The sequence below is a fragment of the Pseudophryne corroboree genome, chromosome 11, assembly GCF_028390025.1.
Source record: "Pseudophryne corroboree isolate aPseCor3 chromosome 11, aPseCor3.hap2, whole genome shotgun sequence".
Taxonomy (NCBI): domain Eukaryota; kingdom Metazoa; phylum Chordata; class Amphibia; order Anura; family Myobatrachidae; genus Pseudophryne; species Pseudophryne corroboree.
This window is the reverse complement of record NC_086454.1, coordinates 182,844,196-182,860,639: the sequence shown is the minus strand read 5'-3', so window position 1 is coordinate 182,860,639 and position 16,444 is coordinate 182,844,196. Positions and strand designations below refer to the sequence as shown.

Sequence of the window (16,444 nt, the reverse complement as noted above, 5' to 3'; positions counted from 1 at the left end):
AAAGGCTCCTCATTTCTGCCCCGTGGCAGAGGGAGAGGAAAAAGGCTGCAGCAAACAGCCAGTTCCCAGGAACAGAAGCCCTCTCCCGCTTCTGCCAAGTCCTCAGCATGACGCTGGGGCTCTACAAGCGAACTCAGGCACGGTGGGGGCCCGTCTCAAGAATTTCAGCGCGCAGTGGGCTCACTCACAAGTGGACCCCTGGATCCTTCAGGTGGTATCTCAGGGGTACAAATTGGAATTCGAGACGTCTCCCCCCCGCCATTTCCTAAAGTCTGCCTTACTGACGTCTCCCTCCGACAGGGAGGCGGTATTGGAAGCCATTCACAAGCTGTATTCTCAGCAGGTGATAATCAAGGTACCCCTCCTGCAACAGGGAAAGGGGTATTATTCCACGCTGTTTGTGGTACCGAAGCCGGATGGCTCGGTGAGACCTATTTTAAATCTAAAATCTTTGAACGCTTACATACAGAGGTTCAAATTCAAGATGGAGTCACTCAGAGCGGTGATCGCGAACCTGGAAGAAGGGGATTATATGGTGTCTCTGGACATCAAGGATGCTTACCTCCATGTCCCAATTTACCCTTCTCACCAAGGGTACCTCAGGTTTGTGGTACAGAACTGCCACTATCAGTTTCAGACGCTGCCGTTTGGATTGTCCACGGCGCCCCGGGTCTTTACCAAAGTAATGGCCGAAATGATGATACTCCTTCGAAGGAAAGGAGTTTTAATTATCCCTTACTTGGACGATCTCCTGATAAGGGCAAGATCCAAGGAACAGTTGGTAGTCGGAGTAGCACTATCTCAAGTAGTGCTGCGGCAGCACGGTTGGATTCTCAATATCCCAAAATCGCAGCTGATCCCAACGACACGTCTTCTATTCCTAGGCATGATCCTGGACACAGTCCAGAAAAAGGTGTTTCTCCCGGAAGAGAAAGCCAGAGAGTTATCCGAGCTAGTCAGAAACCTCCTAAAACCAGGCCAAGTATCAGTGCATCAATGCACAAGGGTCCTGGGAAAAATGGTGGCTTCCTACGAAGCAATCCCATCCGGCAGATTCCACGCAAGAACATTCCAGTGGGACCTGCTGGACAAATGGTCCGGATCGCATCTTCAGATGCATCGGCGGATAACCCTGTCCCCAAGGACAAGGGTGTCTCTCCTGTGGTGGTTGCAGAGTGCTCATCTTCTAGAGGGCCGCAGATTCGGCATTCAGGACTGGGTCCTGGTGACCACAGATGCCAGCCTGCGAGGCTGGGGAGCAGTCACACAGGGAAGAAACTTCCAGGGCTTGTGGTCAAGCCTGGAGACATCACTTCACATAAATATCCTGGAGTTAAGAGCCATTTACAATGCTCTAAGCCAAGCAAGACCTCTGCTTCAAGGTCAGCCGGTGCTGATCCAGTCGGACAACATCACGGCAGTCGCCCACGTAAACAGACAGGGCGGCACAAGAAGCAGGAGGGCAATGGCAGAAGCTGCAAGGATTCTTCGCTGGGCAGAAAATCATGTGATAGCACTGTCAGCAGTGTTCATTCCGGGAGTGGACAACTGGGAAGCAGACTTCCTCAGCAGACACGACCTCCACCCGGGAGAGTGGGGACTTCACCCAGAAGTCTTCCACATGATTGTAAACCGTTGGGAAAAACCAAAGGTGGACATGATGGCGTCCCGCCTCAACAAAAAACTGGACAGGTATTGCGCCAGGTCAAGGGACCCTCAAGCAATAGCTGTGGACGCTCTGGTAACACCGTGGGTGTACCAGTCAGTGTATGTGTTCCCTCCTCTGCCTCTCATACCCAAGGTGCTGAGGATTATACGGCGGGGAGGAGTAAGAACTATTCTCGTGGCTCCGGATTGGCCAAGAAGGACTTGGTACCCGGAACTTCAAGAAATGCTCACAGAGGACCCGTGGCCTCTACCTCTGAGAAGGGACCTGCTCCAGCAGGGACCCTGTCTGTTCCAAGACTTACCGCGGCTGCGTTTGACGGCATGGCGGTTGAACGCCGGATCCTAAAGGAAAAAGGCATTCCAGACGAAGTCATCCCTACTTTGATAAAAGCCAGAAAGGATGTAACCGCAAAGCATTATCACCGCATCTGGCGGAAATATGTTGCGTGGTGCGAGGCCAAAAAGGCCCCAACGGAGGAATTTCAACTGGGTCGATTCCTGCATTTCCTGCAAGCAGGAGTGTCTATGGGCCTAAAATTAGGATCCATTAAGGTCCAGATTTCGGCCCTGTCGATTTTCTTTCAGAGAGAACTGGCTTCAGTGCCTGAAGTCCAGACGTTTGTTAAGGGAGTGCTACATATACAGCCTCCTTTTGTGCCTCCAGTGGCACCCTGGGATCTGAATGTTGTTTTGGGTTTCCTAAAATCACATTGGTTTGAACCACTCAACACTGTGGACTTAAAATATCTCACATGGAAAATGGTCATGCTGTTGGCCCTGGCTTCAGCCAGGCGTGTGTCAGAATTGGCGGCTTTATCCTGTAAAAGCCCTTACCTGATTTTTCATACGGACAGGGCAGAATTGAGGACTCGTCCTCAATTTCTCCAAAAGGTGGTTTCAGCGTTTCATCTGAACCAGCCTATTGTGGTACCTGCGGCTACTAAAGACTTGGAGGACTCCAAGTTGCTGGACGTTGTCAGGGCCCTAAAAATATATGTTTCCAGGACGACTGGAGTCAGAAAATCTGACTCGCTATTTATCCTGTACGCACCCAACAAGCTGGGTGCTCCTGCTTCTAAGCAGACTATTGCTCGCTGGATTTGTAGTACAATTCAGCTTGCGCATTCTGTGGCTGGCCTGCCACAGCCAAAATCTGTAAAAGCCCACTCCACAAGGAAGGTGGGCTCATCTTGGGCGGCTGCCCGAGGGGTCTCGGCTTTACAACTTTGCCGAGCTGCTACTTGGTCAGGGTCAAATACTTTTGTGAAATTTTACAAATTTGACACTCTGGCTGAGGAGGACCTGGAGTTTTCTCACTCGGTGCTGCAGAGTCATCCGCACTCTCCCGCCCGTTTGGGAGCTTTGGTATAATCCCCATGGTCCTTACGGAGTTCCCAGCATCCACTAGGACGTCAGAGAAAATAAGAATTTACTTACCGATAATTCTATTTCTCGTAGTCCGTAGTGGATGCTGGGCGCCCATCCCTAGTGCGGATTATCTGCAATACTTGTACATAGTTATTGTTAACAAATCGGGTTATTGTTGTTGTGAGCCATCTATCCAGAGGCTCCTCTGTTATCATGCTGTTAACTGGGTTCAGATCACAGGTTGTACGGTGTGATTGGTGTGGCTGGTATGAGTCTTACCCGGGATTCAATATCCTTCCTTATTGTGTACGCTCGTCCGGGCACAGTATCCTAACTGAGGCTTGGAGGAGGGTCATAGGGGGAGGAGCCAGTGCACACCAGGTAGTCCTAAAGCTTTTACTTTTGTGCCCAGTCTCCTGCGGAGCCGCTATTCCCCATGGTCCTAACGGAGTTCCCAGCATCCACTACGGACTACGAGAAATAGAATTATCGGTAAGTAAATTCTTATTTTACCACAGGTGGACTCCAATTAAGCTGTAGGAACATCTCAAGGATGATCAGTGGAAACAGGATGCACCTGAGCTCAATCTTGAGCTTCATGGCAAAGGCTGTGAATACTTATGTACATGTGATTTCTTAGTTTTTTTCAATCTTTATTAAATTTGCAAAATTTCACGTTGTCATTATGGTGTGTGTGTGTGTGTGTGTGTGTGTGTGTGTATATAGAATTTTGAGGGTAAAAAATGAATTTATTCCATTTTGGAATAAGGCTGTAATATAACAAAATGTGGAAAAAGTGAAGCGCTGTGAATACTTTCAGGATGCCCTGTATACATCACTTAAAATTACATATCCTCCTGGGCTATTTCTGCACATTTCTTGTCAACTTGGCATGTTGGAGGTGAAATGTAAAGCAGCACTCTCAGTCTGTGTAGTAACTGGCATGCTTTACACCAGGGGTGGCCAGACTTTTGGAGTCGGTGATCTACTTTGAAAGCTGAAAAGCTTTTGTGATCTACCTACGCGGGATAACTGTGTGCGCCCAAAAAAGGGGGCGTGGCATAACCAAAAGGGGGCATGGTATAACAAAAAAGGGTGTAGCCTTGCTGCACAGGGTGTAATGACTGTCTCGCATGAAATCACACATTGGCCCCCACAGGTAGAAACCTCAAACACATATGCCCCCACAGTACCAGATACACATATGCCCCCACAGTGCCATGTGCCCACACTGCCACATATCCCCCCACAGTGCCACATATGCCCCCACAGTGCTATGTGCCCACAGTGCCAGATATACTTACTTTAGCTGGCTGTTTCCCCGCTGGCTGGAACCTGCTCCCACTTCCCGCCGCTGCTGCTGTCCTGCTGCCGCCGATGCTGACTGGATCAAACCAGATCCAGCAGGCGCACAGGCTCCTCACATCGCTTTCCCAATCGTGCATTGCGCAGGTGACGTCAGCCGCGCAATGCATCATTGGGAATGCTCTGGACTCTGGTGGCAGAGGCGGCAAGTCATACTTGGATCGCGATCTACCGGCGAGAGCTTCGTGATCTACCGGTAGATTGCGATCAACGTTTTGGCCGCGTCTGCCTTACACGAACTCTGAGTGCCGATTTTACATTTTCCCCTCCAACACACTAGGAATCGACTGCTAACAAATGCCACCGCTTCATAAATAAATAAAACTATTTGATCTTGTGAATGTGTAACTTCTCCTATATTAGGTTTTAGGAAGCCCTGGAAACAATCTTCATGAGATTGAGACTGCAGAGGGGGAGCGGTTTTTAGCCAGCATGCCCACAAAATTCAGGAAGAACATCTGGATTAAAAGAGGTAATACAAATCTGTACATGCCAGATACGGTTCCGGTATGAAAGATAGATAGTGTCTAGTTAGACAGTCAATAGATAGACACCATATGTTAGACAGACATTAGGTCGACAGGGTCAAAATGTCGACATGGAAAAGGTCGACAGGGTCAAAAGGTCGACATGAAAAAGGTAGACACCATGTTTTTTGCATTTTTGTGGTTTGTGTGGATAGTTTTGTCATCTGGGACCCCCAATTGTAGAAAGGCATACCCTCGCAGGGCTCGCTTCGCTCACCACGCTTCGGGCGCGGTGGCTCGCTGCGCTCGCCACAAGGTTTATAACCAACTCTATGCCGACATGGATAGAGAAAGTATGAAATAATCCAAAAACATGTTACATTAAAAACAACAACATTTGTCTATCTTTTTCATGTCGCCCTTTTGACCATGTCGACCTTCTGACATGTCGACCTTTTCCATGTTGACCCTGTCGACCTAATTTCTGTCTAATATATGCTGTCTATCTATTGACTGTCTAACTAGACACTGTCTATGTATCAAACGGATAGGGCCAGATATCTAGGTTTCTGGGACCATTTGCAATGCATACATGAATTGATCAATTGTGCTCTTTGAGTTTTGCAGTGTTAAATGAATTAAATGTATGTGCAATCAGGTCCTTTTGAAAATAGAATGAAGAGCCAAAAGCAAGTAGTGTATTGATTAGTGTTCTGACCATAATCTGTTTCTCTTTTTCTTACCAGTACTAGGATCATGTCCATTTTTTCTTCTTACATGACACCTGCGGGTGTGTTGAAGTGTTTATCTGTATCTATAGAGATTTGTATGGCTTATAATGAACCTATGATTGTAATTTGTTTCATAAGTTTATTTCACCTGCTCATGGTTGGTATAACATTGCATTAATATTTCTTCCAAATAGGAGATTTTGTTATTGTTGATCCCATTGCTGAAGGCGAGAAGGTGAAAGCAGAGATCACTTTTATCATATATAAAGATAACCAACGTCTTCTGCAGAAAGAGGGTCTCTGGTAAGATCACTTTATTTTGGGTTTGTAGAGTTTAGATTTTCATGTGCTTTTATTCTTTTGCGCAGCCTAGAGGGAAGGGTAAGGATTCCTGCAACGTGGGAAAAAGGGGTATTCCTGCAGCACAAAACCGAAAAGAGAAGACATACAATAGCATGCCTTATAATGGTGCAGTAGGGTTATTGGAAAGAAGTTTGATTCCTAATCATGGCTCAGTTCTGCTGTTGAATCAGAGAGGCCTTGGTCAGACTGAATTCATGGTTTGAAATATAGAAAAGAATATAGTGCAATATTTGAAATACAGATGTGTCCTCCTACACCTAGAGTCCTATATGCCATACAGTGTCAGATGCTGACATAACAAGTCTAGCAACACGTAGGTCCTACTTTCGATCGAATTGCAGCAGCCACATGTTCTCTGAAGTACTGTGTTCCATAGTGTATGTCATGACTGCTGAACAATGGTCCACAATTCCCTTATATTCACTGGTGGTACAACCCTGCCATTTGGGTTCAAATCCATAGAACAAGTGGGCAACTCATGATGCCACACTCAGAGGAATGCTCCTCCAGCCATTATCTGGTGGATAAGGACCTGTTTGGTGGTGCGTTGTCAAGCTAAAAGAGCCTTCTCTAATCTGACTGAAAGCATGACATGAGCTGGTGCAAAGGATCAACAAAGATGGTTACGTAGTGTCCGCTGGTTAGCGACGTTTGCAGATGTATCAAGGGTTTTAATGCCTGCAAGCTGAAATTCCCCATACCATAATGGTGCCACCCATCGCTGCCCTGGACTGTCCCTTGTTGGCATGTGAGGTCTATTGCCTCATGGGCTTTGCACTGTGGGAATGCCGATGTTACTTGTGACCTCAGCATAACATGTTGCTGTTATCTGTAGCAATGTTCCCCGTCCAGTCAGATATTATAATGTGTGCCAGACAGTGCTGTTCACAATTGAACAGAATTTTTTTTTGTCTGCCATAGTGGGGTGACACGCTGGACATCTTATCCGATATTGAGTATTCACGGTACTCCCTTGAAATTGTTGCAAGTCAAAATCCAAATTTTGTGTTTATTTCAGAGATGGAGCAACCCATCTCTCTGGTACCTAAAATCAAACCTCGTTCAAAGTCGCTTCAAAAGGGATGCTCTGCTATCTTCTCTGCAACAGGTTTCAGAGTATATATTGTACTACAGTTACGGAAGATACCATTTAATGTGGGGTGGGGTGGCATGTATTGGGTATGGAAGCCGCTGTGTCAGTTTTTGTGGCACATTATAGACATATATCTTTTTATTCATTCTAGTTTAATTACGACACACAACCTGTAGTACACAGTTATAATGAGACCTATTGTCTCAATATAACTGTTAATAAATCACAAAAATAGAAAAAAAAAGTCCTTTGTGAATGCATATTATACAACATAAAGATAATGATAGGAATTCATAGTAGGCTTTATAAGAAAACAACAACAACGGCTGTGCTGTGTCAGGAGTTATATCAAAACGAGAGCCAACGTGTGAATATATAAATATAATATTTAATAACAGTACTTCACAATAAATCCCGCCTCTATGTACACCTGGTCCAGGTGAATTCTTGGTGCAATCCATATTGGTCTCGCTACCACTTCAATTGATCATCCCACCGCTCCAGGCGGCTGCCGTCCAGTCTACCGCTGTGGTCAGTGACAGCCATCGGGCGGCTTCTGCATCTCCTCTCCGCGGCACAGTACAGTGGGCAACGCAGGACTGTTAGCCGAGGACGCTCGGCTAATTAACCAGCCCACCTTGAGAGGTATAAAAGCTAACCATCACTTACCTGGTGACTCTGAGCCATAACCATTTGGAATTGCACTATTTGAATCTTTTTCCACCTTTCAACATTTTGTGGAACACGAACAGTTTCAAGCTACATTTATTACCCAGTACATGGCTAATAAGCTATGAATCATCTGAGACAGATATAGGTGTGCTGCTATTATTTTAATATTATCCTTATTTATTATTTTATATCTTTTTATTGTGAAGTACTGTTATTAAATATTATATTTATATATTCACATGTTGGCTCTCGTTTTGATATAACTCCTGACACACAGCGCAGCCGTTGTTGTTGTTTTCTTATATTGTTTGTTTTACCACTCCACATAGTGTTATCGGCAAGCGCAGTTTCTCAGGAATTTTATACTTTTATTTGTATTCATTTAATTGAACTCATATTATTGTTATTGAGGCACTGCAATAGTAGTCTTTTTTGGTTTGGTTCATTTGTCATAGTAGGCTTTGCTTGGATAGCAAACAGCCCAGTTTTGGATTGCAAGTTGAAAGAGTGGTCCCAAATTGTGCTTAATCCTCGTTATTTAATGTGTTTTACTTGTTGACCATCTGATGGTTAGCTCTCCAATTGCATCTGTGTGGTGGTCCATTGGGATCCTATCTGATTCCTAAGAAACTCTGTTAAGTGATGCGTAATGTGTGCGCTTTATAATATCTTCACAAATAAATAGGACGTGCAGCTAGATGTCGTGCATGTATGTCTGGCATCTTTTTACAGTCAAGCAGTGCGTTTGTACATGGGTCTATTGTTACATATCCTGTTTATTCTACTGTAAGTGTAAAAAAAGGGAATGTAATGAACTTAGGGCCCAATTCAGGATCCTTAGAAGAAGTGTGGAAATCACTATTTGGTCATTTCTGCGCATGCGCGCATCCATGGGGCTGCATGATGTCAAACGCAGCCACTGCGAAGGCAGGGGGCTACCCTTAAGATGTGCTGTGATGCGCTCGCATTTCAGCGGGTGGGGGAGTAACCAGCATGGGTAGCGGCCTTGCCCTGTGCTGGGAGGACCCCCCGCATGCTAGAGAGAGGAGTTGTAGTTTGGGGATTTTTCTCGCAAAAGTACAACTAATGTTAAATCAGAGCCTTAGTGGGTATTGATTTGAAGTCGGAAACTGCCGTCTTGTCAGAAAGACAGCAGTTTCCAACGGTTTTAGGTCGGGAGGGGTTCCGACCTATTCAATGCTGCCCCCTTTTTTTCCTGACAAGTCATAAAGCACGCAGATTTGCCGCTTAAGCCATCAGTTCACGTGTATTGTCGGAAGCTCGACCAAACCAGACAGGTTTTAGCCCCGTTTCCGACAGTGTCAATATGACTTTAAAAAAGTTGGATTGGCATTGTCGGGAACGGGCCAAACCCTACGGACATTGAATACTAACATGTCGGAAAGAATACGACATGAATTGAATACCCCCTTTAGTCTCTGAAGTACTTAGCAATAAACGTGTGGGCCTTTAATGTTACCCATGCTACTCCTATGCATTTCTCTGAGATATAACTGGATAATAAGTAACATGTCGCTCAGTATATCTGTATACTAATATAACTGTTATATGTACCATAATCATTTTCAGGCCACTAGGGTTCAATAAAGAAGATGAAGACAATCTTGCCAAGGAAAAAGGGAGGTAAGTTTTAACGTCTTTATACATTTTGATGTCATTCTGGTCTTCCTCCGTAAACCCCCAGTTGGATTTCTTGGATTAGTTTGTTGAATGTCGGGTTATCAAGCATAAGAAATGTGAAGTCATATGAGGCAATCCAGTTAGCAACAATAGGCGCAATGTGCTGGAGAAACATCCCCTTTGGGTTTAGCGTAGAGACTGAGGATTAGGCACTAAATAGTTAATCTATTGGAGCTGAAACTCACCCCTACCCCAAAGTCCTCCCATTTCCTCCAGCAACTCTCCAAATAAGGAGGAAGGGGGGAAAAAAAGTAAAGTTAAAAAGTCACTAAAATATAACTATATTAAAAAAAACAAATACTACATATCAAAATACAGTGAAATATTTATAAAAAACAAAGTGGATATGCAGTAGTAATAGTTGGAAAATATGTGAAGTTAAAATATTATTCAGCTACAGATATAGTATTAATTAAATGTATTTGTACGTGCCACGGGAGCGACTTGCTGCGACTGGGTGTGAATAGTCAATATAATGTCTGTGAGCCGCTGGTGCCTTCATCTATCCCACGATGCGTAACCATGTGCGCACACATTGTGGGAGCGACTTGCTGTGCCTGGGTACGAATAGTTGCACCTGCGATTAGACAGTACATGAGTGTGATAGCACAATACCTGCAAAAAAATGCATCTGTATTCCAGCAACTCGGTTTTTTATTTAGTGCCTGAGGAGAGAGAGACACATTTATTTGGTTAGGAGTGATTGCTTCTATGTCCTTTAGATCCTTGATACTCTCCGGTGGGGTGGGCATGTATTCACAGGGGGTGTGGACAAAGAAGTAAATCAATCAATCTCTCTCTCTCTCTCTCTCTCTCTCTCTCTCTCTCTCTCTCTCTCTCTCTCTCTCTCATATACATATATATATATATATATATATATATATATATTTATTAAAAACGGGGGGGATGAAGGATATATAGCGACCTAGGTGTCAGTGTAATAAGTATATAATTGCCAATTGTGGTAATATAAAAAGGTATTTATTCACGTATAATTAAAAAATACGTATAATTAAAAATACAAGAAACATCTAAAAAAAATGGGACAATGATAAAACACAACTGAACTAAAAGCACTTAAATGAATTATATAAAACTACAATAAAAGCAAGTATAAGAGCAAGTAAAAGAATTTTTTCTTATCTTAAATGAGGTAGGTGAAGGTTCCCAACGCGTTTCGTCTAATGAGACTTCTTCAAAGTCTCAGACGAAACGCGTTGGAAACCTACACCTACCTCATTTAAGATAAGAAAAAATTCTTATACTTGCTGTTATTGTAGTTTTATATAATTCATTTAAGTGCTTTTAGTTCAGTTGTGTTTTATCATTGTCCCATTTTTTTAGATGTTTCTTGTATTTTTAATTATACGTATTTTTAATTATACGTGAATAAATACCTTTTTATATTACCACAATTGGCAATTATATACTTAGTACACTGACACCTGGGTCGCTATATATCCTTCATCCCCCTACCCTCCCCCCCCCCGTTTTTAACAAATTTCATCCAGGGAATCACCATCCCTGCACTTATTTGAAGGATCCAGCTGAAGCCCCATTAGGTACAAAGGGGAGTGTCTATCTAGATTGCCAAATTTTACTCTTTTAACATATCTGTTTGTATCACAAGTGGCGCAATATCAATCCCTGTTTCCTAATATATATATATGTGTGTGTATGTGTATGTTTCAGCGTAACTCTGGAATGCCTAAAGCAATTTACACCAGACTTGGTTCACATATGACTAACAATCTGAAAGACATACTGTGGGGGTAAGACACCCCTAGCACCCCCAGGGGTGGAGGTGGGAAGGGGGTGACATGTAAAAATCCATAGTTTTCGGGGTCACAGAGATATGAATAGTGACACTCCTGATGCCATTTCAGTGCAAGTTCAGCCCTCATCAGCATGGGGTGAAAGGGGAAGTGAGAAGGGATAGCGAACTTTAACTTGAAGATGGGGGAAATGAAAACAGTCTTATTGTGGTTAGATTTCCACGCGGGTGAATCCACGGGCAAAAAGGTAGTGTGTGCATGTGTGTGTATATGTATGTGTGAGATAGATAGATACTGCTCAAAAAAATAAAGGGAACACTAAAATAACACATCCTAGATCTGAATGAATGAAATATTCTTATTAAATACTTTGTTCTTTACATAGTTGAATGTGCTGACAACAAAATCACACAAAAATTATCAATGGAAATCAAATTTATTAACCCATGGAGGTCTGGATTTGGAGTCACACTGAAAATTAAAGTGGAAAAACACACTACAGGCTGATCCAACTTTGATGTAATGTCCTTAAAACAAGTCAAAATGAGGCTCAGTAGTGTGTGTGGCCTCCACGTGCCTGTATGACCTCCCTACAACGCCTGGGCATGCTCCTGATGAGGTGGCGGATGGTCTCCTGAGGGATCTCCTCCCAGACCTGGACTAAAGCATCCGCCAACTCCTGGACAGTCTGTGGTGCAACATGGCGGTGGATGGAGCGAGACATGATGTCCCAGATGTGCTCAATTGGATTCAGGTCTGGGGGCGGGCCAGTCCATAGCATCAATGCCTTCGTCTTGCAGGAACTGCTGACACACTCCAGCCACATGAGGTCTGGCATTGTCTTGCATTAGGAGGAACCCAGGGCCAACCGCACCAGCATATGGTCTCACAAGGGGTCTGAGGATCTCATCTCGGTACCTAATGGCAGTCAGGCTACCTCTGGCGAGCACATGGAGGGCTGTGCGGCCCCCCAAAGAAATGCCACCCCACACCATTACTGACCCACTGCCAGACCGGTCATGCTGGAGGATGTTGCAGGCAGAACGTTCTCCTTGGCGTCTCCAGACTCTGTCACGTCTGTCACATGTGCTCAGTGAGAACCTGCTTTCATCTGTGAAGAGCACAGGGTGCCAGTGGCGAATTTGCCAATCTTGGTGTTCTCTGGCAAATGCCAAACGTCCTGCACGGTGTTGGGCTGTAAGCACAACCCCCACCTGTGGAAGTCGGGCCCTCATGCCACCCTCATGGAGTCTGTTTCTGATCGTTTGAGTAGACACATGCACATTTGTGGCTTGCTGGAGGTCATTTTGCAGGGCTTTGGCAGTGCTCAACCTGTTCCTCCTTGCACAAAGGCGGAGATAGCGGTCCTGCTGCTGGGTTGTTGCCCTCCTACGGCCTCCTCCATGTCTTCTGATGTACTGGCCTGTCTCCTGGTAGCGCCTCCATTCTCTGGACACTACGCTGACAGACACAGCAAACCACCTTGCCACAGCTCGCATTGATGTGCCATCCTGGATGAGCTGCACTACCTGAGCCACTTGTGTGGGTTGTAGACTCCGTCTCATGCTACCACTAGAGTGAAAGCACCGCCAGCTTTCAAAAGTGACCAAAACATCAGCCAGAAAGCATAGGAGCTGAGAAGTGGTCTGTGGTCACCACCTGCAGAACAACTCCTTTATTGGGGGTGTCTTGCTAATTGCCTATAATTTCCACCTGTTGTCTATTCCATTTGCACAACAGCATGTGAAATTGATTGTCAATCAGTGCTGCTTCCTAAGTGGACAGTTTGATTTCACAGAAGTGTGATTGACTTGGAGTTACATTGTGTTGTTTAAGTGTTCCCTTTATTTTTTTGAGCAGTGTGTGTGTATGTATATGTGTGTATATATATATATATATATATATATATATATATATATATATATATAAATAATTTGGACAGTGGCTTGCCTTTGTGACGCAGGCATCCGCTAAGAAGGGATTTAAAAAAATTCCACCCACGTAGGGGTTAAAAAGGGTGAGATGATTATTGGAAATTCCCCCCTCACAGAGGAGAGTCATGGTGCCGGCGATACCAAGTCACGGAGGGGGGAGAACATGATGCTTTGTTCCTGGAAAGCTTGATAGTCAGTAACTGCTTATCTGCTGTGTAAAGGGTACCAACAGCTCTCCCAGTGACCTTAAGTGTTGTGCAAAAATCTTTACATTTTTACCTCAGAGGAGCCCTACGAAGAGCGAGAAGCTAAGCAAAGAGACCTAGGGCCCTTTGAAAAAAGTCAGCCTGCAAACCTTACATATTTAACATACAGCGGGCGGAGCTTGGCAACAGCTTACCTGCACCGAGGGACACTTGGGGAGGACAGACACCGGCCTCCTGGAGGTGCTGAGTCGGATCCCACTGACGGGACCACCGCCCTGAGGGTCAGTGTACCGCAGGCATTGCGCTCTCGCGCACATACCAGCAGCGCGTTGCACACCCCCAGTACAGAGCCTGAAGGTCGTCAGAGTGGTGAGTGATAACCGGGGACCCGGTTCATTATGCGGCACGATCGCAGGGTGGGCATATGGACTCCCCTTGGAGTGATCCCATAGCCCCCCTGCGCAGACTCTCCAGCGATAGTGGAATGGAGTACTTGTACTTGCATTTTTACACTATTTGGGGACTTTGCCAGTTTAAATAACAGTTTAGCTCCGGCGCCATTACAGAGCTTCATCAGAGCAGGACCAGCGTCTTTCTGGCGCCATTTCATGCACTCACATCGCTGCTGCAGGACTGCCAGCTCCTCCACAGAATACTTCACGGCCAGACACTGGTACAAGGGTGTAATTAAGGAGAAGAGCCAGCTGTGGGACCCTTGTATCCGGCTCCTCACGCACTATACACTAAATTGCCTTCTCCTAGCAGCTCAATTGTTAGTATCCGGTTGTGTGCTGGTTCCTCATCTCTGTGTATCTCCACACATACTAGGCTGGGCAGGCTTGCTTGTACCCTGTGTCTCTGTGTATGTAAATGTCCTCTGTCAGCATGGTGAAAAAAGTTGTGTGTCACACCAGGTTTTCACCCTCTCCTGCAGATTCCCTCATGTGTGAACAATGCAGTCAGCCCTCACAAACTAGTGGGGCTTCTGGGGGTGAATTGCAAGAGTCTCCTTGGCTCGGTTCAATTAAAACTATGATGGCTGACATGTCTGAGTTAACTAATGCAAGACAAGAAAGGCAACAGTTACAACAGTCTATGGCTGCTCTGACAAAGGACAGGGCAGATAGCAGACGTGTTTCTCCTCTCTCCAATCCTTTACCCCAAAAAAGGGGTTTTACCCGATATCCTTTCGGAATCTGAGGAGGAGGTGCCAGAGGTGGAAGAGGGGGAGGAGCTAGAATCAAATGCTGAGTTAGATGATTCCTCTGCTGCACAGGGTGTAGACTCACTTATTATTGTAATAAGAGATGTTTCTCCTGCAGGGTCCACAGGGTATCAACAGGATACATTGGGATATGGTGGAGCGACAGCGGATCTGCACCAAACGGTCAAAGCTTTCTGGCCTCCCAGCATGCAGTGGGCCCAGCCATATATCCCCTGCCTCCTGGCTCAGGCAAATTTGTTTTTCTCTTACGTCCTAGAGGATGCTGGGGTTTACATTAGTACCATGGGGTGTTGACGGGTTCACCAGGAGCCATTGGCACTTTAAGAGTTTGAGAGTGTGGGCTGGTTCTTCCCTCTATGCCCCTCCTACCAGCCTCAGTCTAGAAACTGTGCCTGAGGAGACGACATACTTCGAGAGAAGGATTTTACACAGATAGGGGTGAGATTCATACCAGCTCACACATACAATGCACGTAAAGACAACTAGCTTGAACAACTCAGCAACAGCTGAAACATTACTTACCAAGTAACAATGCAGTACTCAACTAAAACAAAGTTGTACTGAACCAAATAAATGCAGGAAAACGAAGCGCTGGGCGGGCGCCCAGCATCCTCTACGGACTACGAGAAAAGGATTTACCTGTAGGTACCAAAATCAAAAAACCAAAAAGAGTTTGGGAGTGTGGGCTGGCTCTTCCCTCTATGCCCCTCCTACCAGACTCAGTTTAGAAAATGTGCCCGGAGGAGCCGGTCACAGCTAGGGGAGATCTACAGAGCTTTTCTGGTAAAGTTTTAGTTTGTTTTTAGAGTTTTATTTTTTTTACAGGAGGCTGCTGGCAACAGCCTTCCTGCAGCGAGGGACTAAGGGGGGGAGCAGTGTCCGCCCTGCGGGGTCTGTGCCACTGTCTCCGCTGACTGGACACTGAGCTCCAGAGGGGTTGGATCGTTCTCTGCCACAGGGGACCTGGTCGCCCCAGCATCATGCCGCCAACCCCTTACAGAGCCGAAGATGTGGTGAGTGAGACACAGACCCCCCCTTAGCTAGCGGGGGGCCGGTGTGAAGAAGGTGACAATGGGGAGGGAGTGCAGGATTAACTGGGAAGGCTCAGAGGCACATGGTGCAGCGCTATGAGGGGCGCCCTGGGCCAGCGCTTACCCCCACACTGTTGCAGAAGTCTGTCTGGGTCCGCAGATCTCAGCTAGCACATTTTCCTCAGGCCAGTATAATCCTTGAAGAGCGGGAAGACTGTGCCATTAAGGGGGCAGAGCTTCTCAGAGCGGACCCAGCATCGTTCCAGCGCCATTTTCCTGCCTGCACAGCGCTGGGAGGAAGAACAGGTCCCTCCACAGCAACTCCAGCTATCTGTACACGGTACCAGGGGGTTGTAGAAGGGAGGGGAGGCTGTAAAACTACTGTGTATCCTATTAAGGTACACAGCGCTGACAAGGGGTCTCCCTTTGCTGAAAGCACTGTGTGGTCTCCAATCTCTGTGTCTCTCTTGCCATTCTTGGGGGGGAAACACTGTCTGCCCCCACGTGTGTGTGTGTGTGTGTGTGTGTGTGTGTGTGTGTGTGTGTGTGTGTGTGTGTGTGTGTGTGTGTGGAGTGTTTGGTGGTCTCCTTTAGCTATGTCCAGGGACACTGTGTCATATGCTGCAGGGGATTTATCCTCCCAGGATGATCCCATTCCATGTAATCAGGATCGCACTGGTTTAGCACAGATAACAGCAAGGGAGCCGGAGTGGTTTTCCTCTATCAAATCTTGGATTTCTCAAATTTCTGACGGTTGCAAGTAATGAATCTGCAACCCAGGTATTACAGAGCTCTATGGCAGTATGGACGGTTTTTGGTACCTCAGGACGCCCCGCTATATACCC

The 16,444-nt window shown here is 45.9% G+C and overlaps 1 protein-coding gene across 1 annotated transcript in view; it reads left to right on the top strand.

Annotated features, from left to right (window-relative positions):
* The window catches only part of EIF1AD (eukaryotic translation initiation factor 1A domain containing), a 68,533-nt gene that overhangs the window by 22,363 nt on the left and 29,726 nt on the right, over positions 1-16,444 (top strand). The window contains exons 3-5 of the mRNA XM_063945140.1: positions 4,765-4,873; positions 5,794-5,902; positions 9,318-9,371. Coding sequence (XP_063801210.1) covers positions 4,765-4,873; positions 5,794-5,902; positions 9,318-9,371 — 272 coding nt within the window. The remainder of the gene's footprint in view (positions 1-4,764; positions 4,874-5,793; positions 5,903-9,317; positions 9,372-16,444) is intronic.